The sequence below is a fragment of the Mobula birostris genome, chromosome 12, assembly GCF_030028105.1.
Source record: "Mobula birostris isolate sMobBir1 chromosome 12, sMobBir1.hap1, whole genome shotgun sequence".
NCBI classification, from domain to species: Eukaryota; Metazoa; Chordata; class Chondrichthyes; order Myliobatiformes; family Myliobatidae; genus Mobula; species Mobula birostris.
Window position 1 is genome coordinate 98,178,105 of NC_092381.1, and position 25,762 is coordinate 98,203,866.

The following is a 25,762-nucleotide window of genomic DNA, read 5'->3' on the forward strand; positions in this document are numbered from 1 at the left end:
TGTTTGCACGTGACTCAAATGGCAATCCAGAGATTGCCTTTTTGGTTTTGTATTAAAGTTGGTCCCCAGCTACTCAAATTCCCTCAGCATAATCTCTTTTCTTGTTCTTCCTGCATTGTTGATACCCCTTGCAGGTCAGATGAGTTGACCCAAACCTAGACACCAGGCAGACAACACACCCTTGTAGGATGATGCACCCATTACACTAATCCTACATTAATCCCATTTTGTTTTTTCTTTCTTTTCATATTCCCATCAACTCCCACAAAGTTCTTTGGGACAATTTATAGGAAGAGAATTAACCTACCAACCCTCACATTTTGGGATGTGGGAAGAAATTGGCTGCTTGAGCTGTGAAGCAGCAAGTCTTTGGAAATTTGAGTGTTACAACCACAAAGAGCCAGTGCTGGATACATGCCATCTTAAAAGTGAAGTGTGTTGAGTGCAATTAATTTGAGATAAAAGGGAATGTGTTGAAGGGAGTGCAGCAAAGGTTGTGTGTGTGTGAGTGTGTGTGTGTCCTCTGTCGGTTGTGGTCAACCATGGGTACGGCGCCTCTGGTAGTCACTGGTTTGTTGAGCAGCATCGACTGTGGCTATTGAGGCCGATTCTGGAATGGGAGGCTCTGCCACAGTTGCTGCATGTGTAGGACGTCATGAAATTGTTGTCCGCTGTCCACTGTGCTCTCCGTTAAGCTCTCTGCTCCTCGAACTGAGTCAGGATCACTCTTTCACTTTGCTCTAGGTGTTGCTGAAGAGTATCTCGCCATTTGTTGCGGTCACCTGCTATATCCTCCCAGCACTCTGGGTTGATTTTTAAGGCTTTCATGTCGCGCTTGCAGAGGTCCTTGAGTCAAAGCTGTGGCCTACCAACGTTCCTCTTGCCTGTTGCTGGCTCTCTGTAGGGGATGTCCTTTGGCAGTCTACCATCGTTCATACGACAGACGTGGCCCAGCCAGCGTAGTCTGCGTTGTCTTAAAAGCATGAACGTTATGGGAATTCCAACGTGGGAGAGGACCTCAGAGTTTGGGACTTTGTCTCCCCAGGTGATGCTGAGGATGCGGCGAAGGCTGCACAGGTGAAAACTATTGAATTTCCTCTCCTGTTTGGAGTAGATGGTCCAAGTCATGCTACCATACAGGAGGGGGCTGATAACGCATGCATTATACATGGCAGTCTTGGTCTTTGCAGCGAGTTTCGTATTCTCCCAGACCCGCGAGGAGAGTCCAGCAAGGATTGATGTTGCTTTGCCGATACGCCTATTGATTTCAGCATCAAGGGAGAGAGTGTCGCTAATGGTCGACCCCAAGTATATGAACTCGTGGACCACTTCTAGATCGTAATTGTCGATGGTAATGACTGGTGTCTCCACTACGTTCTGGGCAAGGACATTTATTTTCTTTAGGCTGATGGTAAGTCTGAAGTCCTTGCAGTCCATCGGAGTTTGTAGTTGCTGTTTGGTGTGCAAGGTTATAGCAACGTCATCGGCAAATAGCATGTCACGTATTAAGATCTCTCGCACCTTTGTTCTTGCTCTCAGGCACGCAGGGTTGAACAGCCGCCCATCAGACCTGGTGTGCATGTAGATGCCTCCTGTTGACGTCCCAAACGCATGCTTCAATAGCATAGAGAAGGACATGCCGAATAATGTTGGGGCCAACACGCATTCTTGTTTGACTCCACAACAAATAGCGAAGGGTTCTGATGAGCTGCCATTGTACTGAACAGTAGCCCTCATGTTGTCATGGAATGACTTGATGATACTTTGGAGTTTTGGGGGACAGCCAAACTTGAGGAGAATCTGAAAGAGCCCATCCCTGCTGAAAAGGTTGAATGCCTTGGTCAAGTTGATGAAAGCGACATAGAGGGGTTTCTGTTGTTCCCTGCACTTCTCCTGGAGTTGATGGAGTGAGAAAATCATGTCGACAGTTGACCACCTTGCGCGAAAACCACTCAGGGTAGACCTGTTCTGCCAGAGTTTGTTGACGTGCTAGAGTTATACGAGCAAAGACTTTGCTGACATTACTTAGGAGGGAGATACCCCTGTTGTTGTTGCACCCTTGTTCTTGTACAAAGTGACGAAGGTTGATCAGATTGCTTATGAGGAGTGATTAAGCCATTTGGCCAAGGAGTTTAAAACAACTATAGTATATAAAATTACTACAGGGCTTGATGAGTTGGATAAGAAGCCAATGTTCTCCTGGATGAGAAGTCAAGAACCGGTAGTGATACCCAGAGTAAGCGGTCAGCCATTCAGAATATATCAGGAAAGTAAAATTCTTCAAAATAATAAAAAACAGAAAATGCCAAAAACGGTGAGCTGGCCAGGCAGCAAGAAACCAGTTTGAAGTTTAAAGTTGGAAACCCTTCACAAGAAGGCTGTGGAGGCAGCAAATTCAATTCAGAAGTTATTAGATTACGAGGTATTAAAAGAATCACAGAATATGAAATATGTGCTGAAAGCTATGTGATTGAATGGAAAAGCATGTCCATATTGTTGAATGGGACAAGGTTGGTGTGCATCACGGTCAGCATGGATGAGTTGGATTTAAGGTCTGTTTCCATACTGCATTACTCTATGACTATGCATCAAATTATTCAGACACATGCAGCTGTAGGTACCAGGGGTCCAATGACACTCATGTGCCGGGAAGCCTCTCAGATGTCCAATTTAACCCATCGATAGGGCAAGCAATAGAAACATAGAAAACATACAGCACAATACAGGCCCTTTGGCCCACAAATCTGTGCTGAACATGTCCCCACCTTAGAACTACCTAGGCTTTACCCATAGCCCTGTATTTTTCTAAGCTCCATGTAGCCATCCAGGAGTCTCTTAAAAGACCATTCCACCTTCACCACCGCCGCTGGCATACCATTCCACGCACTCACCACTCTGCGTAAAAAAATTACCCCTGACATCTCCTCTGTATCTACTTCCAAGCACGTTAACATTGTGCCCTCTCGTGCTAGCCATTTCAGCCCTGGAGAAAAGCCTCTGACTATCCACACGATCAATGCCTCTCATGATCTTGTATGCCTCTATTAAGTCACCTCTCATCCTCCGTCGCTCCAAGGAGAAAAGGCTGAGTTCACTCAACCTATTCTCATAAGGCATGCTCCCCAATTCAGGCAATATCCTTGTACATCTCCTCTGCACCCTTTCTATGGTTTCCATGTCCTTCCGATAGTGAGGCAACCAAAATTGAGCACAATATTCCAAGTGGGGTCTAACCAGGGTCCTATATAGCTGCAACATTACCTCTCGGCTCTTACACTCAATCCAACAATTGATGAAGACCAATGCACCATATGCCTTCTTAACCACAGAGTCAACCTGTGTAGCAGCTTTGAATGTCCTATGGACTCAGACCCCAAGATCCCTCTGATCCTCCACACTGCCAAGAGTCTTACCATTAATACTATATTCTGCCATCATATTTGACCTACCAAAATGAACCACCTCACGCTTATCTGGGTTGAACTCCATCTGCCACTTCTCAGCCCAGTTTTGCATCCTATCGATGTCCCGTTGTAACCTCTGACAGCCCTCCACACTATCCACAACACCCCCAACCTTTGTCATCAGCAAATTTACTAACCCATCCCTCCACTTCCTCATCCAGGTCATTTATAAAAATCACAAAGAGTAGGGGTCCCAGAACAGATCCCTGAGGCACACCACTGGTCTCTGACCTCCATGCAGAATATGACCCATCTACAACCACACTTTGCCTTCTGTGGGCAAGCCAATTCTGGATCCACAAAGCAATATCCCCTTGGATCCCATGCCTCTTTACTTTCTCAATAAGCCTTGCATGGGGTACTGTATCAAATACCTTGCTAAAAGCCATATACACTACATCTATGGCTCTACCTTCATCAACAAAGGAACACCACTCTGCTGTCCTCCGTTCTGTGCCCAAGGTAAGGTGACTCCACACAGAACCATGACTCTACCTGTGACACAGTAGAAGCATCAGGGGTGGGGGTTGGGCAATGACACAGAGGGGATCCATAAACAGTCAACCTGTTCCAGGACATGAGAATAACCTTTCCCAGGGAGAACAGCAGAGTTGGCCTCCCTTCCCTAATCCTGTAACAGAACCCAAGCACTGTATATATTAGATTCTGGCTACCCCCATTAGACCATAAGACATAGGAGCTGAATTAGGCCATTCAGCCCATCGAGTCTGCTCACAGAAAGGATTTGGAGGCTTTGAAGTGTGTGCAGAAGAGTTCCACCAGCATACTGCCAGGGTTAGAGGGCATCTACTGTAAGGTGAGGTTGGACCAATTTGTGTTGTTTTCTCTGGAACATGGGACTCTGGAGACCTGATAAAATTATGACAGGCTTGACAGGGTATGCTGTCAGAATATTTTTCAGGGGTTAGAGTTTAAAGTGAGTTTAAGAGAAATACTGGAGATTTAAGGTAAAAGGGAGAATTTTTTGAAGATGTGCAGGGCAAGTTTCTTTTTACGGAGATGCCTGAAATAGACTGCCAGGAGTGGCGGAAGCAGATACTTTGGAGGCTGTTAAACAGACACATGGATAGGCAGGGAATTGATGAATATGGATCATGCACAGGTAGAAGGGATACAATTTAATTTGGCATCATGTTCTGCGCAAATATCTTGAGCTGAAGGGCCTGTTCCTCTGCTGTTAAAAGGTCCCCTTCCTCGATCCCGTAGACACTAAGGGGAAATATTTTAAGTGTTAACTCACAAATATCTCGGCAGACTTAAAGTCGGAGAAGGGGAAAAAAAGGGGTGCTGGAGATAGCAACGACCAACTTCTCTCCAAACGCACATACACACACAAACACACTTTTTCTCCCCCCCCCCCACCCCCTCTCAGGCCCCTTCTGATTGAAGAGGCTCAGAGTACAGTGAGCCAGTGGCAGGGAGAGAGGCGCTGGCCAGTCATAGAAAGGCCCTATTCCAGCGGCCGGCAGCAAATGATCCTTCCCACCCCGCTCCGGGGTACAGCTGAGAGCCGAGAGGGGGTTCCATTCCTGCGCCATGGACACCGGGACCTACCTCCACCTCAGTGAGTCTGCCTTGTTTATCTTGTATCTGTTTAAAAATAATTAGGAGGGGGAGGTGGAGAGAGAGAGAAAGCCCTCCCTGTTTCTGTATTTCTGATAGGGCTTGTTGTGGTATGTGGGGAATGCGTACGGCTGGGGCTCTGCATGTGTGTGTACATTCATATACATAGTCTTCCTGTCCGAACACAGAGCTAAGACGGGGACGCGCACAGGCGTGGCAAACTGCCAGATCACCCCTGACACCTGAACTCTCTGTCGGCCTTCCCTTCCTCCTCCTCAGCTCCACACCCGTGTGTCTCCCCCTGCATTAGAGAGGTGGAGTGGTGCAACCTCTCCCCCCCTCACCTTACTCAGGTTGCCGGGTCTTGGGTGCGTGGAGTTGTCGAAGTCAAGTTCAGGTGATTTATGCTGCTTCCCTCGCCGCGGCCGAAGCGCGCCTGGGAAGTTCAATGCTCTTTCGCCGCAGTGTGGCACCGTTCCGGCTGGAGGGCCAGGCCGCTTGCTGGAGCCCACCGGCCCTAACAGGCCGTTTCGTCAGCGGTTTGACCCCAGTCCAAGTGAGTTAGCCAGAAGCAGCACCCCACAGTCGGTCATTGGAGCCTCTCGATTTATATATAGGAGCCGTTACTAGACAGGCTGAGAACAGAAATAAACTGGCGTCTGCTCTCTGGCAAAGGTGGAGAGGGAGGGGATAAGATGGGGGTCATACTTGAGGGAGGATAGAGAGGGAAGGGGACAGTGAGCGTGATGGAGGGAAAGAAAGTGGAGAAGGAGGAGGGATTATTTTGTAGCGGCAGAGTTCTGTGGCTGACCTTGTTTCACCGGTTAGCTTGCCCTTAGAATCAGAACCAGGTTTATATGTCGAGGAATGTGTTATTTTGTGCAGAAGTACAGTGCAATACATTAAAAAAATACTGAAAGTTGCAAATAACAGTACAACAGAGGAATAATGAGGAAGTGGTCATAGACTGTTCAGAAATCTGATAGAAGAAGCTGTGCCTCAAACGTTGAGTGTGATTCTTTGGGCTCCTGTGCCACCTCCCTGTAGCAGACATCCCACTCTGCAAAAACTCATTTCAGGGAGGTAGCACCCCTGCCCCCCACCCCACGGTCGACCTCCAAGGATGTATGTAATACTTTGTTTAGGGATTTTGTCTAATCTGTAAATTAAGTTGGGTATATGCAGAAAATGTGACATTAAAATATGTACTTATATTATCATGTTTATTCTATTACAACTTTAAGCAAGTCTACAGGGAGTTTGGCCTCATCAAGTAGGACATCAGTAGCATAACTCCTAGCCAGCCAGCTAGTTTAAATAACGTTAGCTATGCTAATGAATGAATGACACCTGTTAAACTCACCTGGACATGTCTTTTACATTTTAACCCACCATGGGCAATAGAAAAGTCACTGTTGCAAACAGTGCAGCGAGCAACACTGTCATTATTTTTGAGGTCGACTGTAAAGCCTGCTCACAGAGAAAACTGATAGGTCTACTTAGCAGGGGTCCGCAATCGTTTTTGCACTGCAGACCGGTTTAATATTGACAGTATTCTTGCGGACTAGCCGACCGGGGGCGGAGGTGTTGATCACAACCGGAATATAGGTGATAAGTCAATTGCATCATAACATTTTAAGTAACATTTGGATATTAAACACACAGTGCATATTTTCCCTGTATGAACATATAAAATCATTGCAACACACCAATATCGCTGAATCAGTGGGCGCCCTGGGCTTGTTTTTCTGCAGCAACATGGTCCTATCGAGGGGTGATGGGAGACAGCGATACTTGAAGGGGGTTCCTTATGTCCAGTCTATTCTGCAATTTTCATTGCAGAAAACTCCGCTTCACAGAGATATGTTGGAAATGGAAGCAACGTTTTCGGTGCTTTTGTGGCTATCTCAGGATATTTGGCCTTGTCTTTGATCCAGAATGCCGGCAGAGATGTTATGTCAAACATACTTTTCAGCTCGAGGAGCTGATCTTTTTCCCACGCTGATATGGATGATTCACCGGGGACATTCACAAATGGGTCACGGACCCATTCCTTTGCACGTCTTGGATCATTGAGAACCTCGCGTGCGTTAAAATTCAACAGTGTGTGACAGGGAATGAGGAAAGGTGCAGCTGACTCATATCGTTTCATATCACCAAATCATATTGTTTCCTGGTGGTTGGGGACCACTCTTAGTACGAAGAGAGACCAATCAGGATGCTCATTCTCCCTCTCCCCCTCAAAAAAATCTATTTCTGGGATATTGTACATAATATCTGGGCGTCAGGGAGCCACTATTGATATGCAGGAGACTCCCGGAACTTCCAGGAGAGGTGGGATGTCTGCTGTAGTGGTAACTAGAAGAGAGCATGTTTCTTCAGCCTCTTTTGATCCTGCATATTGGAGCCACCGTATCATGTGGTGATACAGCCAGTCAGAATGCTTTCCACTGAAAGATATAGGATCAGAATTAGGCTGTTTGGCCCATTGAGTCTGCTCCCATTTCATCTTGGCTGATCCAATTTTCCTTAACCCCAATCTCCTGCCTTCTCCCTGTATCCATTCCTGCCCTGGCCAATCAAGAATCTATCAATCTCTGCCTTAAATATACAATGATGAATTGGCCTCCACAGCTATCTGTGGCAAGAATTCCACAGAGTCACCACTTTCTGGCTAAAGAAATTTCTCCTCATCTCCATTCTAGAAGGATGCCCCTCTATTCTGAAGCTATTGTCCTCTGCACTTAGGCTATCCCACCATGGGAAACATCCTCTGCACATCCACTCTATCAAGGTCTTTCACCTTGATTGGTTTCAATGAGGTCATCCCTCATTCTTCTGAATTCCAATTAATACAGGCCCAGAGCCATCAAATGCTCTTCATATGACAAGCCATTCTATCCTGGAATCATTTTCATGAACCTCCTTTCCAGTTTCAGCACATCCTTTCTAAGATAAGGGGCCCAAACTGCTCACAATACGCCAAGTGAGGCCTCACCAGTGCTTTATAAAGTCTCAACATTACATCGATGCTTTTATATTCTAGTCCTCTTGAAATGAATGCTAACATTTCATATGCCTTCTCACCACACACTCAACCTGCAAATTAATCTTTAGGGAATCCTGCACAAGGATTCCCAAGTCCCTTTGCATCCCAGTTTTTTGTATTTTCTTTTACCAAAGTGCATGACCATACACTTCCTGACACTGTGTTCCATCTGCTAGTTATTTGTCCATTCTCATAATCTGTGTAAGTCCTTCTGTAGTCTCTCTCCTTCTTCAAAACCACCAGCCCCTCCACCTAACTTCATATCATGCCACAAATTTCATCATCCAAATCATTGACATATAATGTAAGAAGAATTGGTCCGAACACAGACCCCTGATATTATCACAAGCTCCCTAATATTATTGGCCATCTTACTTTCATATTCCATCTTTACCTTCTTATTGACTTTTTAGTTGTCTTCTGTTGGTTTTTAAAAGCTTCCCAATCCTCTAACTTTCCGTTAATTTTTGCTGTATTATATGCCCTCTCTTTGGCTTTTATTCGGCTTTGACTTCTCTTGTTAGCCATGGTTGTGTTTTCTTTTCTTTAGAATACTTCTTCCTCTTTGGGATGTATATATCATGTGCCTATTGAATTGCTTCCAGAAATTCCAGCCATTGCTCCTCTGCCATAATCTCTCCCAGTGTTCTTTTCCAACCAGTTCTGGCCTTTCTCATGCCTCTCTAATTCCCTTTACCTCACTGTAATACTAGTGCATCTGACTGTAGCTTCTCCTTCTCAAATTTCAGGGTGCATTCGATCATGTTATAAGACCATAAGACCATAAGACAAAGGAGCACAAGTAGGCCATTCGGCCCATCGAGTCTGCTCCGCCATTTTATCATGAGCTGATCCATTTTATCCTATTTAGTCCCACTGCCCTGCCTTTTCACCATAACCTTTGATGCCCTGGCTACTCAGATACCTATCAATCTCTGCCTTAAATACGCCCAATGACTTGGCCTCCACTGCTGCCCGTGGCCACAAATTCCATAGATTCACCACCCTCTGACTAAAAAAATTTCTTCGCATTTCTGTTCTGAAAGGGTGCCCTTCAATCCTGAAGTCATGCCCTCTCGTACTAGACTCCCCCATCATGGGAAACAACTTTGCCACATCCACTCTGTCCATGCTTTCTAACATTCGAAATGTTTCTATGAGGTCTCCCCTCATTCTTCTAAACTCCAAGGAATACAGTCCAAGAGCGGACAAACGTTCCTCATATGTTAACCCTCTCATTCCCGGAATCATTCTCGTGAATCTTCTCTGTAACCTCTCCAACGTCAGCACATCCTTTCTTAAATAAGGACACCAAAACTGCCCACAGTACTCCAAGTGAGGTCTCACCAGCGCCTTATAGAGCCTCAACATCACATCCCTGCTCCTATACTCTATTCCTCTAGAAATGAATGCCAACATTGCATTCTCCTTCTTCACTACTGACTCAACCTGGAGGTTAACTTTAAGGGAATCCTGTACGAGGACTCCCAAGTCCCGTTGCATCTCAGAACTTTGAATCTTTCCCCATTTAAATAATAGTCTGCCCATTTATTTTTTCTGCCAAAGTGCATAACCATACACTTTCCAACATTGTACTTCATTTGCCACTTCTCTGCCCATTCTTCCAATCTATCCAAGTCTCTCTGCAGACTCTCCGTTTCCTCAGCACTACCATGATCACTTTCCCCTGAGGGTTCTTTTGACTTAAGCTCTCTAATCAATTCTAGTTCATTGCACAACACCCAAATCAGGATGATCTGCAACTTGGAAAACTTGTCAAGCTGAGGAGGGAGCAGTTACTGACAGATGACACTAAGATTGGTAGTACAGTAGACAGTGAAGAAGGTTATCTAAGATTACAGCAGGATCTTGATGGACTTTAATTCCAATAAATGTGAGGTGTTTCATTTTGGCAAGACAAACCAGGGCAGGTTGTTAAACAGTAAATGATAGGGCTCTGGCGAGTGTTTTGTAAGACCATAAAGACATAGGAGCAGAATTAGGCCATTTGTCGCATTGAGTCTGCTCCTCCATTTCATCATGGCTGATCTAGGTTCCCTCTTTAAAGAAGAGAAGGAGACAAATGACAGGAAAGAAGAGAAGGAGACAAATAAGCTGGTAAGCCTGCCTTCAGTGGTTGGTCAGATTCTTGAGTATTATTAAGGATGAAGTTCTGGGGTACTTGCAAGTGCATGATAAGAGGCTGAAGTCAGTATGGTTTCCTTAAGGGGAGATCATCCCTGACAAATCTGTTGGAATTCTTTGAGGAAGTAACAAGCAGGATAGGCAATTGAGGATCAGTGGGAGTTGTTCACTTGGATTTTCAGAAAGCCCTTGACTGGCTGCCGTATACGGGGTGCTAAACAAGGTAAGAGTATAGGGTATTGCAGGCAGATACTAGCATGGATAGAGGATTGCCTGACTACCAGGAGCCAAAGATAAGAATAAAGGGAGCCTTTTCTGGTTGGTTCCCAGTGACTAATGTTATTCCACAGGGGCCAGAGTCAGATCTGCTGCTTTTCACATTATATGTTAATGATCTGGATGATGCAATTGATGGCTTTGTGGCCATGCAGATGGTTTGCAGATGATATAACAATAGGTGGAGGGGTAGGTAGTGTTGAGGATGTAGGAAGTCTGCAGAAGAACGGATAGGTTGGGAGAATGGGCAAAGAAGTGGCAAATGGAAACTGGCATAAAAAAGTGTTTGGCTATGCACTTTGTCAGAAGGAATAAGGATGTAGACTACTTTATAAATAGGGAGGAAATTCAGAAATTGGAAGTACAAAAGGGACCTGGGAATCATAGTTCAGGATTCCCTGAAGGTTAAGTTGCAGGTTGAGTTGATGGTAAGTACGGCAAATACAATGTTGGCATTCATTTTACAAGAACTAGAATATTAAAGCAAGAGTGTAAAGCTGATGCTTTATAAGTCATTTTTCTGACTCTATTGGAAGTATTATGAACCGTTTTGGGCCACATATCTAAAGAGGTGGTGGCACTGGAGATGATCCAGAGAAGGTTTATGAGAATGATCCTGGGGATTAAAGGTTAATGTATGAGGACTGTTTGATGGCTTTGGGTCTGTATTCACTGGAGTTTGGAAGAATGATGGGTGATCTCTTTGAAATTTATTGAATATTGAAATGCCTGGATAGAGTGGACATGGAGAGGATGTTTCCAATAGTGGGAGAGTCGAGGACTGGAGGCAAAGCCACAGAATAAAAGGATGTTCCTTTAGGGCAGGGATGAGGATGATTTTCTTTAGCCAGAAAGTTGAGGATGATTTTCTTTAGCCAGAAAGTGGTGAATCTCAGGAATTCATTGTGAGAAACAGCTGTAGAGGCCAAGTCATTGGGTATACTTAAAGTGGAGGTTGATAGGTTCTTGACGAGTAAGGGTGTCAAGGTTACAAGGAAAATGCAGAAGAATGGGATTTAGAGGGAAAATAAATCAACCATGATAAATGGTGAAACATACTTAAGGAGACAAATGGCCTAATTCTGCCCCTATGTCTTGTGCTCTTGTATTTGCAATCTGTAACATTGCAATTAGTTTGTTCTAATATTTCCACTTTTAGGGTCGAGGCAAAGCAAACATTTATTGCCTAACCCTAAGTTGCTGTAGAGATGGTGGGAAAAAAAACAAACTGCAGATTCTGGAAATCAGAAATAAAAACAGAAAATGCCGGAAATACTCAATGGATCAGGCAGCATCTGTGGAGAGAAAAACAAAGTCAATGCATCTGGTGTAAATGCCTTTATCAGAAATTGGTTCTTTTATCTGAAAAATTTACTGTTTCTCTTTCCACTGCTGAATCCATTAAGTATTTCTAGAATTTCCTGTTTCTGGTCTTTGAGAAGGTGGGAAGGGTGAGCCATCCTCTTGATCTGCTACAGTCATTCTGGTGAAGATGGTCCCAGGGCACTGTTAGGAAGAGAGCTCCAGGATTCATAACCACAACCATGGTGGGCCAGTGGTAATCTTCCAAATCAGGATGATGTGCAACTTGGAAACTTGTCAAGCTGAGGAGGGAGCAGTTATTGATAGGTGACACTAAAATTGGTGGTACAGTGGACAGTGAAGAAGGTTATCTAAGATCTTGATGGACTTTAATTCTGATAAATGCGAGATGTTTTATTTTGGCAAGATGTTACACAGTAAATGATAGGGCCCTGGAGAGTATTATATAAGACCATATGACAGGAGCAAAATTAGGTCATTCATCCCATTGAGTCTGCTCCTCCATCTCATCATTCCCCTCTCAACCCCATTCTCTTGCCTTCTCAGCATATCCTTTCACGCTTTGACTAATCAAAAACCTATCAACCTCCACCTTAAATGTACCCATTGACCTGCACAGCTGCCTGTGTCAACGAATTCCACTGATTCACCACCCTCTGACTAAAGAAATTCCTGCTCATCTCCATTCTAAATGGACGTCCCTCTCTTTTGAGGCTGTGCCTTCTGGTCCTACCAAAGGAAATATCCTCTTTACATCCACTCTATCTAGGCCTTCCAACATTGGATAGGTTGTAATGAGATCCCCCTCATTCTTCTAAATTCCAGTGAATACAGGCCCAGAGCCTTCAATTGCTGCTCATATGATAACTTCCATTTTCAGAATCATTCTTGTGAACCTCCTCTGAACCCTCTCCAATGACAGCTTTCTTAAATTCGGGTCCCAAAAGTGCTCACCAATGCCTTATACAGCCTCAGCATTACATCCTTGCTTTTATAGTCTAGTCCTCTTGAAATGAATTTTAACGTTGCACTTGCCTTCCTCACCACCAACTCAACCTGCAATCTAACTTTTAGGAAATCCTGCATGAGGGCTCCCAGATCCTCTGTATCTTGGATTTTTGAATGTCTGCCTATTTAGAAAAGAGTCTGTGCTTTTATTCCTTCCATCAGAGTGCATGACCATACACTTCCAGACATGATATTCCATCTGCCATGTCCTTGCCCATACTCCTAACTTAGCCAAGTCTTTCTACAGCCTCTCTGCTGCCTCAACACTACCTGTCCCTTCACCTATCTTCGTATCATCCACAAACTTGGCCACAAAGCCAATAATTTCATCTTCTAAATCATTGACATGCAACGTAAAATGAAGCGATTAGAATGAAGACCTCTGTGGAGTACCAGTAGTCACCGGCAGCCAATTCCTTTATTCCCACTCTTTGCCTCCTGCCAATCAGCCAGTGCTGTATCCATGCTAGTACTTTTCCTGTAATACCCTGTGCTCTTATCTTATTTAGCAGCCTGATATGCAACACGGACAGCCATTTTGCTCTATCATCTGACAATCTTACTATACACTACCTGAGCTTTTATACCAACATCCCTAACATTCTGGTTCCCATCTCCCTACCAAATTAGTTTAAACCCTCCCCAACAACTCTAGCAAATCTGTCCAGAAGGATATTTAGGTGTAATTTGTACCATTTATACAGATTGTACCTTCCCCAGAAGAGATCCCAATGATCCAGAAATCTGAAACCCCAGCCCCTGCACCAGTTCCTCAGCCATACATTTATCTGTCAAGTCATCCTATTCTTGCCCTCATTGGCACATGGCACAGACAGCAATCCAGAGATTGTTACTGTGGATGTCCTTCTTTTCAGCTTTCTACCTAGTTTTCTAAATTCTCTCTTTAGGACCTCCTTTCTTTTCCTTGCTATGTCATTGGTACCAATATGTAGCTTGAGTTTATATATTGTCAGGTGGGTGGCTCTGCAGTGGTAACTGAAGGAAGAAAGCAAGGTGAAGGAGTGGAGATGTTTAGAACATAAGGAACATACAGTGAGCCACTGCCTCACAATCTCATCAACCCCAGTTTGATCCTGGGGTGAGTGCTGTCTGTGTGGAGTTTGCATGTTTTCCCTCTGAGTTTCCTCTTAGATATTCTGATTTCTTCTCACATCCCAAAGACGAGTCAGTGAGTTAATTGGCTGAGCTGAGAAGGCCATAAAAAGTGCAGATAGAAGTGTGGGAAGAAGAGGTTACCAGGAAATTTAGTGGGGGGGAGGTGGGATTGTTCTGTAAATTGGTATAGGCGCAATGGGCCTTCTTTGTCATGAGGTAGTATGGAAAACTTGGCACAGCTGACTGGATAGATGAAATCTCTGGAGCCCAGAAGTGAAAGAGCACAGAACATTCACTGGGATCTGGAAATGGAGGAGATTATGGAGATAAAGAGTGGTGAGGCTGTGAGGTTTATGAAGGCTCAATAATTCAAAATAAACAGAAGACATTTGGCAGTGAATGGTGCTGTAACCAGTTTGAGGAGGTGACTAGCAACAAGAAGTTAAAAATGACAAGAGGCAAAATATAATGTGAAGGGTCGCTCTGCACTTATTACTTCACAATACCACCCCCAGTCACACCCCCAAACTCTGACACTGCCTTAGCTATTCTGGAACAAACCCAAGATCATTGTGGTGTGATGGCCTTTCCAGTCAAATAGCCCAATATCACATATCAAAGTTCAAAAGTTAAAAGTTCAAAGTACATTTATTTTCAAAGTATGTATAAGATATGCAACCTTGGGATTAGTCTGCTTACAGGCAGCCACAAAACAAACCTGAAAAAACTCAATTTAAAAAATGACCACACCCAATGTGCAGAGAGAGAGGAAAACAACCTAATCAAATTAAATCATGCAAACAATAAAGCATATTGGATATATTCTGTCTAATCAACAATCAAATCAAGACCACATGTAGGGTGAACGAGGTGATAAAACTCCTACAGCAATCAAATTCAAAAGGGGGAAAGGAAATGTAACAATCTTGAAAGTATTCAGAATAAAATTTAAAATACAGGGATTAAAGAGTAAACAGAGGCAGGGAAGATGGGGATACAAGAAGAGGAGATAAGCCAGGATGGCGTCAGAATAAGGGATTTTCTTTGTGTGGGGAAGCTGCAAAGATTCTGTGTTCAAAGATACAGCAGTTAGCAGTGGTACATTGGGAGTGTGGTTCTGGGCGTCTTTTGTTAGGAGTGTAAAAGGTCTGGCAAAAGGATGTGGCAATATGTGTGAGCATATTTATACCACCACAGTCCAGTATTGGGTGTATGTAATGGGTATTTAACAATGGGAGTATGGCCCTTGAAGTATGGGTGCAATGTATAGGTGGTACTGGAAATATGACTGGTACAAGTGGAGGGGAATGGCAAATTAATTACAGCTAATCTGTTTAAAGAAGAGTGCGATGAATGAAGATAGAGGAGGGAGAGATGGAAATACTTGATAGTGAACAATGAATAAAAATAGAAAGACTCCATTTGCTCTTTCTCCTTATCAGACGTAGTACACCTTCAAATAGACAGACAATCCATTTGCTGTCCAGATATTGGAGATAACAGACCAGCTAATCACAAAACTCTGGCCCCAGGATATCCTGAAAAACTTTGCATCTGCTCCAGGAATACTGAAATAGAGCTAGTGTCCCAGTGTAAAAAGGTGCATGGCTAATTTATATAGAGCAAGGTGCCACGAGTTATGACCTAACAAAGAGCGTATCATCTACAATATTAATTTGTGGATGATTGGTTACCAGGACATGAAGATTTGTGCCTGTATCTTGACTGTAGTCAGTAGATGAGCACTTCAAAAAAGAGGTGGGCTGTTCTGCAGTGGAGCCTAGTACTGACCCACCAGTGCCTGTAGCCATTGCTCTGCAATTAAGGACAGAGCTCTCAGCCACATAATCTTGCTGACTGCATGCATTTGAATCACTTTAATGAACTTCTCCAAGCAATACCTCTCTTCCTGTGGAGAATTAAAACCTCAAGTGGTCCATAAAGAGTGGCGTGTGTGGTCAATGAAGCAGATGGACACTGTGCTGTTAAATCCCTGCTACACAGCAAGGAGCTGAGGAGGTCGCATTCCAGGCAGTGTTTGAATGTAGAAGAACTGACATTGGACCTGCAGACAGCAGATGGAAAGCCAGTCAACATCTGAGGAGACAATTTCAAGGTAACTGTGATAAGCAATTCACCCTCCCATCATAAGGCAGAAGGGAGGGAAGCAGAAGAAAGAAAATTATAGGATAATTAGTCCGACCAGCAGTTGGGAAGATGTTGGAGTCCATTATTAAGGATGAAGTTTCAGGATATTGGAGGCACATGATGAAGTAGGCCAAAGTCAGCATGGTTTCCTGAAGGGCAAATCTTGCCTGACAAATCTATTGGAATTATTTGAGGAAATAGTAGTATGACAGACAAAGGATAACAGTGATCAAGTGTATTGGCTCCTCTGGCTCCACAGGTGAAATATTAGTTGTAAAGAAAAATACTACTTATAACGATGATTAGTGAGGCACAGAGAGATCTGTATTTACTGACAAGTACCTTTATTGTTTAAACTAACAAGTACGTGAATTCATACACTAAATACTTTGTGTGACACCTGCTAAGTATCCCTGACTCTCCTGAATAGCCAAAGAATAGCAAAGGTATTACCCGGGCAAAGGAGTTTACACTGGCCAGGCATTCCTTGTTGTCCCGATTCACTCGCCACGTGTTTCACGCAGGTTACTCACGCTTGTATCTGTGATGGTTATTCTTCGAAGTTACTGCTGCCAGCACACACAAAGCATCCATTTTTATATCAATTCCTTATCAATTTAAATATCGCATTCCAGTGTCATTGGCCACAGAATCAGAATCAGAATCAGGTTTATTATCACTGGCATGTGACGTAACATTTGTTAACTTAGCAGCAGCAGTTCAATGCAATACATAATCCAGCAGAGAGAGAAAAAATAATAATACATAAAATAAAACTTAATAAATAAACAAGTAAATCAATTATGTATATTGAATAGATTTTTAAAAATGTGCAAAAACAGAAATACTGTATATTTAAAAAAAGTGAGGTAGTTTCCAAAGCTTCATGTCCATTTAGGAATCGGATGGCAGAGGGAAGAAGCTGTTCCTGAATCACTGAGTGTGTGCCTTCAGACTTCTGTATCTCCTACCTGATGGTAACAGTGAGAAAGGGGCATGCCCTGGGTGCTGGAGGTCCTTAATAATGGACACTGCCTTTCTGAGACACAGCTCCCTAAAGATGTCCTGAGTACAGGTCATGTGTCTGTCCTTTAACACTTTGTTATTGGCTCTGCTCCAAGCCAGCATCCATTTATTGCCCTCTTCCCATCAAGTGTCAGTAGATAATTTATGGCTCTTTGTTCTCAATCAGTAATGAGCTTGAATCACTTCAGGCAGACATCAACCCCAATATTTACAAACCGGCATGTTATAGCCAAGCAATGAACATCTCACAATAACTTCTTATTTGGAAATGATTACCTGAAGTATCATTGTGTCTTCTTTAAAACATTGATCAAGCCCAGCATGTCAAGCTCACAAAATGGAGAATAGAGTGTCTTCACAAAGTGGTAGCCTCCAACCCCAAGCATGCGGCAAGAACAAAGACAATTAGTCTGTCTGCTTCCACTGTCCTTGATTCATTTGAATTCACTGATTTGTAGATTTTCTGTGGCCAACACATTGGTGGTAGATGTTCAGAGATTCCTTCAAGATGGCCTATTTGAAATCCCCCACAATGATAGGGCATCAGGGTGCAATTTTTCATGCCCGCTGATAACAGAGCTCAGCAACCCTAGAACCTGCCTGACATTGGCCTGACGAGGAATGTACATCACTGCCAGGATAATGGTAGAAAAATGGATGACATTTGACCACTTGATGTTCCTGGTTGGGTAAACATGATTGAGACTCAACTCCCATGTCTGTGCACCAGGAGGAGTTAATCATTGAGCATACGCCACCTCCACTGCCTTGAAAAGATTGAGCTGTGCAGGCTTTGTGGTGAATGGTGAAACTCTCGGGCTGCAGTGCTGTGTCTGAAATAGTGGGAATGAATCGTGTTTCCATGGAGCAAAGTGCACAGCAGTCCCTGATGCCCCTCTGGTACTGCAATCTTACTCTGAAGTCTTCAATTTTGTACATTCGCCAGCAGGATAATTGGTCTAAGGCCTCAAGCAGTGATGTTTAAATTTCAGATGCTCCCTCCTGCAAGTTTACCTTGGTAAAATCTTTTGCTGATGATATTTCACCTTTTGCAGTGTTTGTGTACCCATAGAGTATCCACTGTCACCTCCATGTCCACATGCTCAATCTATATGAATCTCTTTGCAAACTTTTGTTTCAAATTGAGTTTATTGTCATGTGCACAAGTATGGAGAGATCCTGGTACAATAGGAAACTTGCCTGCTCCAACATCAGAGGCACATAGGTGCAGATTACACGCAGAATATAAATTATATAATAGCAAAGAGAGAGGAGGAAAATAGAAAATGCAAATAATCAAGAAAAATGCAGAGAAAAGTTCATTGTAGTACAAGAGATGGTCTTTAGTGTTCCATGGCTGGGGCAGGATTGGAATTGCATAGATCTTTTCAAAAACCTGATGGTTATCGGAAACCGTCAGTGGTGTGGGAGTTAGCATTAGTACCTCCAGCCCAATGGTAGCAGCGAGAAGAAGGCATGATGTGTATTGTGGGGATCCTTAAAGATAAATGCTGTGTTCTTCAGGCACTGATTCCTGTAGATGCTGCCGACGGTAGGGTGCGCTGTGCCTGTGATAGATCCAGCTGTGCCCACCACTCTCTGCAGCCTCTTCTTTCTGTGTGATGAAATTTCTGTACCAGGCCATGATGCAATTAAACATAGAAACAAAGAAAACCTACAGCACAATACAGGCCCTTTGGCCTACAAAGCTGTGCCGAGCTGTCCTTACCTTAGAAACTACCCAGGGTTACACATAGCCCTCTATTTTTCTTAGCTCCATGTACCTATCCAGGAGTCTCTTAAAAGACCCTATCGTATCCGCTTCCACCACCATCGCCGGCAGCCCATTCCACGCACTCACCACTCACTGTGTAAAAAACCTTACCACTGACGTCTCCTCTGTACCGACTTCCAAGCACCTTAAAACTGTGCCCTCTCGTGCTAGCCATTTCAGCCCTGGGAAAAAGCCTCTGACTATCCACATGATCAATACCTCTCATCATCTCATACACCTCTATCAGGTCACCTCTCATCCTTCATCGCTCCAAGTAAAAAAGGCCGAGTTCACTCAACCTGTTCTCATAAGGCATGCCCCCCAATCCAGGCAACATCCTTGTAAATCTCCTCTGCACCATTGCTATGGTTTCCACATCCTTCCTATAGTGAGGCAACCAGAACTGAGCACAGTACTTCAAGTGGGGTCTGACCAGGGTCCTATATAGCTGCAACATTACCTCTCGGCTCCTAAACTCAATCCAATGATTGATGAAGGCCACCATATGCCTTCTTAACCACAGAGTCAACCTGCACAACAGCTTTGGGCGTCCTATGGACCCCAAGATCCCTCTGATCCTCCATACTGCCAAGAGTCTTACCATTAATACTATATTCTGTCATCATATTTGACCTTCCAAAATGAACCACCTCACACTTGTCTGGGTTGAACTCCATCTGCCCCTTCTCAGCCCAGTTTTGCATCCTATCAATGTCCTGCTGTAACCTCTGATAGACCTCCACACTATCCACAACACCCACACCCACAACCTTTGTGTCATCAGCAAATTTACTAACCCATCCCTCCACTTCCTCATCCAGGTGATTTATAAAAATCATGAAGAGCAGGGGTCCCAGAACAGATCCCTGAGGCACACCACCTGTCACCGACCTCCATGCAGAATATGACCTGTCTACAAACACTCTTTGGCTTCTGTGGGCAACCCAGTTCTGGATCCATAAAGCAATGTCCCCTTGGATCCCATGCCTCTTTACTCTCTCAATAAGCCTTGCATGGGGTACCTTATCAAATGCCTTCCTGAAATCCATATACACTACATCTACTGCATTACTTCCATCAATGTGTTTCGTCACATCCTCAAAAATTCAATCAGGCTCGTGAAGCACGACCTGCCTTTGACAAAGCCATGTTGGCTGTTCCTAATCATATTATGCCTCTCCAAATGTTCATAAATCCTGTCTCTCAGAATCTTTTCCATCAACTTACCAACCACTGAAGTAAGACTCACTGGTCTATAATTTCATGGACCATCTCTACTCCCTTTCTTGAATAAGGGAACAACATCTGCAACCCTCCAATCTTCCAAATCCTCTGCCATCCCCATTGATGATGCAAAGATCATCGCCAGAGGCTCAGCAATTTCCACCCTTGCCTCCCACAGTAGCCTGGTTACATCTCGTCTGATTCTGGTGACTTATCCAACTTGATGCTTTCCAAAAGCTCCAGCACATCCTCTTTATTAATAGCTATATATTGAAGCTTTTCAGTCCACTGTAAGTCATCCCTACAATCCCCAAGATCCCTTTCTGTAGTGAATACTGAGGCAAAGTACTCATTAAGTACCTCTGCTATCTCCTCTGTTTCCATACACACTTTTCCACTGTCAAACTTGATTGGTCCTATTCTCTCACGTCTTATCCTCTTGCTCTTCACATATTTGTCGAATGTCTTGGGGTTTTCCTTAATCCTGTCCGCCAAGGCCTTCTCATGGCCCCTTCTGGCTCTCCTAATTTCATTCTTAAGGTCCTTCCTGCTAATCTTATAATCTTCTAGATCTCTATCATTACCTCATTTTTTTTTAACCTTTGGTAAGCTTTTCTTTTCTTCTTGACTAGATTTACAACAGCCTTTGTACACCACGGTTGCTGTATCCTACCAATTAGTCAGGATACTTTCAACATTGTAACTGTAAATCCTCCTTGGCTCTTTCTTTCAATCCTAGCTTTGTATCCTTAGCTAAGTAAGTACATTATACTTACCGTCCAACTAAGTGTTAATGAGGAGGATCTAATTTTGATCCCTGGGATGTCTGACAGCAGTTTTTGCAATGTAAGTGCCAAGAAATCTCATCAAGCTGCTTCTCAAGTGGAGACAAGCGGTAGAACACAGCAAGGAAATGCTGAGCTCAGCCAATGAGCTTGAGATTATGCCAGCACTCATGCTGAGAATTCTCTTGGACAATGAGCAGAGGCTAGCTTGGGGGCATAACAGGAAAAGCCACTGCCTCATAGTTCCAGAGACCCAGGTTCAATCCCAAATTCAGGTAGTGTCTGTGTACATTGTGAACATTTTCGCTGAGAGCACTGGTTTCCTCCCAAGTCCCAGCAATGTGAAGGTTGTTGGGTTAATTGGCTGCTGTAAGTTTACTGCTTGTGTACATTTGTGGTGAGATATAGACATGTGAGAGAGAACAGGTTACAAGCAAGCAAGTGGAGTATTGGATCAATGGGTCTGGTCTGGAAGCTGGCACAGACTTACTTCTCTGTCATCTGAAAAATCCTAACAAATTCCAGGCCAGGTTACTACTTATTAATGAATGAACTCCAGCATTTTCCTAGTGCAAGGAGTGAGAGCAGACAGCCCAATATTTCTTGCTGTCACTCTCTCCCTTGCTGATTGTGATTTTAGAGATGTCTTACTAACAACTGGGTTTGTTCCAGGCCTTGAGAGATTGTGAATATAATGCAGGTCTCGTGTTTTGACAGGATATGTGTGGAGGAAGTGTTTCTCCCTATGGGAGAATCTTGGAGTAGGGGCTTGCGGCTTAAGAGTGAGCAATTTCCCATTGGAACAGAGATGACAGGAGATTTTTCCTCTGAAGATGGTAGATCTGTGGGAATCTCTTCTTTAAAGTGTGACAGAAGCAGACTCTTTGAATACCTTGAAGTTGAAAGTAGAGATTGTCTTAATAAGTAAGGGAGTGAAAAATTTCCATGGGTAGAAAGGAATGTGAATTAAGGTTACAATTTAGTGAGGCATTATTGTAATGAATGGGAAAGCAGGGCAACACAGTAAGTATGGATCTGTTGGAACAAATGGTCTGTTTTCTATGCTGGGGATGACCTGGACTGTGTGTGTGTGTGTGTGTGTGTGTGTGTGTGTGTGTGTGTGTTTGGATTGCTCCATTCATTATACAAATTTATATCGATGAAGTATTGTGTATAGACTATAGGCTCCATGTTTAAGTATTTTGCAGTTGTGCCTTTGGCTGGATTCTGCATGGGCATTGATCTCCAAAACTGTAAGATGATTTCCAGGCTGTGTGCTTCCCCAGTCCCTGTGCATCTGGGGTGATGTCCTTGAGCTATCAATGTTGCAATCCAGTTCCATATTCCCGTATTCCCCAGAGTCTGTGATCCTCCTAGACGGGAGGACACAATTCCTGGAAAAGATTGTAATATTCTGAGATACATTACTACTTCAATCCCACATTTACCAAGTTCAGCTCATTGCTGAATCTATTTCCTATCCTGCAGATTTGATAAGTTATGCAGTTGCTTCGTTTGCTTGCTCTGGAACTTCGTCTGAAGTCACCAGGCAGAGTTGGGTTCCCTTTCCCAAGGACAGTCATGCACTAGCTGGATCCTGGCATCAATCCAACAGCTTATCTGGTCTTGTCGTCTGTGATCTGCCTACAACAACTTTTGGAAGTAATCTCCTTACCTAGTGACCTTTAAATTCACCAGACTTTGGGCTTCTTGCCAGCAGATCTGCTATGGACGGTGCATGCAGTAGCAGAAGCTCAGTATGCTATTTTTAAAAAAATGAAAGAAATTCAGAATATCCCTGATGACTCTTAACTATTTTTAGTGATGCACTATAGAAAGCATCCTATCTGGATGGATCATAGCTTAGTATGGTAACTGCTCTGATCTAGACCACAATGAATTGTAGAGGATAGTGAACACAGCCCAGTCAATCAAGAAAACCAGTCTCCCTACCATGGACTCCATCTGCACTTCATGCTGCCTTGGGAAAGCAGCCAACATAATGAAGAACCCCCCTCCCACCCTGGTCATTGTCATATTTGCTCAGACCTTTTATATGATAGAAGATACAAAAGTTTGAGAGCATGTACCACCAGGCTCAAGGACAGTTTCTATCCCACTGATATCAGACCCTTGACAGACTTCTCGCACATTGAAAGATGAACAGATGAACTCTTGGTTTCCCAGTCTATCTTGTCATGGTCCTTCCACTTTATTTGCCACTTTGTTATATCCTTCTAAGCTCCGCCTTTCCATGTACCTATCCAACTTAAATACTATATTATACTTGTTTCAACCACTTCCTCTGGTAACTCATTGCATATAGTTACCAATCTCTGCTTAAAAATATTGCCCTTTGGCCCCTTTTAAATCTTACTCTCTCACCATACACCTATTCCACCTAATTATTACTGGAAAGTTACTGGCATGGTTAGAGCATTGGCTGATTAGTAGGAGGTAGCGAGTGGGAATAAAAGGATTCTTTGCTGGTTGGCTACCTGTAACTAGTGTGTTCCGCAGAGTTCGGTGTTGGGACCGCTTCTCTTTATGCTCTATATCAATTACTTCAATGACGGAATAGATGACCTTGTTGCCAAGTTTGCAGATGATATGAAAATTGATGGAGGGGTAGATAGTATTGAGGAAAGAGGAAACTGTAGAGGACTTAGATTAGGAGAATGGGCAACAAAGTGGCAAGGAAATACAGTGTTGGAAAATGCATGGTCATGCACTTTGGTAGAAGAAATAAATGTGCAGACTATTTTCTAAATGGGGAGAAAGTACAAAAATCTGAGATGCAAAGGGACTTACGAGTCCTTTTGCAGAACACCCTAAAGTTTTGCAGGTAGAGTCAGTGGTGAGGAAGTTAAATGCAATGTTAACATTCATTTCAAGGGGTCTAGAATACAAGAGCAAGGATGTAATGCTGAAGCTGTATAAGACATTGGGGAGGTCTCACTTGGATTATTGTGAGCAGTTTTGGGACCCTTGACTATGATTGTTCTTAGCAAATTTTTCTATGGAAGTGAATTGCCATTGCCATTTCCTTTTCTGGAATGTGCCTTTACAAAGTGGGTGACCCCAGCCAATATCAATACTCTTCCGCTACTTAAGAAGGGTGAGAGGCAACAGAAAGGAAATTATAGACCTGTTAGCCTGACATCAGTGGTTGGGAAGTTGTTGGAATCGATTGATAGGGATGAGATTACAGAGTACCTGGAGGCACATGACAAATTAGGCCAAAGCCAGCATGGTTTCATAGAAACATAGAAACCCTACTGCACAAAGCTGTGCTGAACATGTCCTTACCTTAGAACTACCTAGGCTTACCCATACCCATAGTTTCATGAAAGGAAAATCCTGCCTAACTTCCTGCAGTTTTTTAAGGAAATTACAAACAGGGTAGACAAAGGAGATGCAGGGATGTAGTGTACTTGGATTTTCAGAAGACCTTTGACAAAGTGCTGCACGTGAGGCTGCTTAGCAAGATAAGAGCCCATGGAACTACAGAGAAGTTACTAACGTGGGTGGAGCATTGGCTGATCGGCAGAAAACAGAGAGTGGGAATAAAGGGATCCTATTCTGGCTGGCTGCCAATTACCTTTGGAGTTCCACAGGGGTCGGTGTTGGGACCACTACTTTTTATGATGTATGCCAGTGACTTGGACTATGGGATTAATGGATTTGTGGCTAAATTTGCCAATGATTCAAAGATTGGTGGAGGAGCGGGTAGTGTTGAGGAAGCAGAGAGCCTGCAGCAAGATTTAGGTAGTTTAGGGGAATAGGAAAAGAAGTGGCAAATAAAATACAATGTTGGAAAGTGTATGGTCATGCACTCTGGTGGAAGAACTAAACGGGCAGACTATTATTTAGATGGGGAGAGAATTCAAAATGCAGAGATGCAAAGGGACTTAGGAGTCCTTGTGCAGGATACCCTTAAGGTTAACCTCAAGGTTGAGTCAGTGATGAAGAAGGCAAATGCAACGTTGGCATTTATTTCTAGAGGTAAAGAATATAAGTGCATTGATGTGATGTTGAGGCTCTATAAGGCACTCGTGAGACCACACGTCAGGACAGTGAGGGGGGATCTCATAGAAACATTCTGAATGTTAAAAGCCCTGAACAGATTAGGTATGGCAAAGTTATTTCCAATGGTAGGGGATTCTAGGACAAGAGGGCCGACTTCAGGATTGAAGGACGTCTATTTAGAACAGAGATGCAGAGAAATTACTTAGTCAGAGGGTGGTAAATCTGTGGAATTTGTTGTCACGAGTGGCTGTGGAGGCCAAGTCATTGGGTGTATTTAAGTCAGAGATGGCTAGGTTCTTGACTAGCCTGTGTATCAACAGGTATGGGGAGAAGGCAGGGGAGTGGAGATGACTGGAAGAATTGGATCAGCCCATGACTGAATGGCAGAGCAGACTCAATGGGCTGAATGGCTACTTTAGCTCCTATATCTTATGATCTTCAGAGATTGTCTCCTTGGTGTCAGTAGTCACATAACCAGGACTTGTGATATGCAGCAGCTGCTCATACAACCACCCCCACCTGTCCCCATTGTTTCACGTGACTCTGATCAGGGGGTGCTAAGCGAGTGCTACATCTTGCCCAAGGGTAACCTGCAGGCTAGCAGAGGGAAGGAATGCTTTACACCTGCTTTGGTCGAAACTTATCTCCACCCCACCACTGTGTACAGATTAGGTAGGATAGCCAAATCTGTACACTGTACTCCAAGTGAGGTCTCACTATCATTTTATATATCCCAATTCCAATACTCAGTGCCCTGACTGATAATGGCTAGCGTTCTTGGTGAGAATGATTAGTGGGAATATTTCGCTGG

The 25,762-nt window shown here is 43.7% G+C and overlaps 1 protein-coding gene across 1 annotated transcript in view; it reads left to right on the plus strand.

Moving 5' to 3' along the window:
* The first annotated feature begins 4,914 nt into the window (after window positions 1-4,914).
* The window catches only part of LOC140206136 (retinoic acid receptor RXR-gamma-A-like), a 279,149-nt gene continuing 258,301 nt past the window's right edge, over window positions 4,915-25,762 (plus strand). Inside the window, exon 1 of the mRNA XM_072274349.1 lies at window positions 4,915-5,049. Within this exon, the coding sequence (XP_072130450.1) occupies window positions 5,022-5,049 (28 nt within the window). The 5' untranslated portion in view covers window positions 4,915-5,021. The remainder of the gene's footprint in view (window positions 5,050-25,762) is intronic.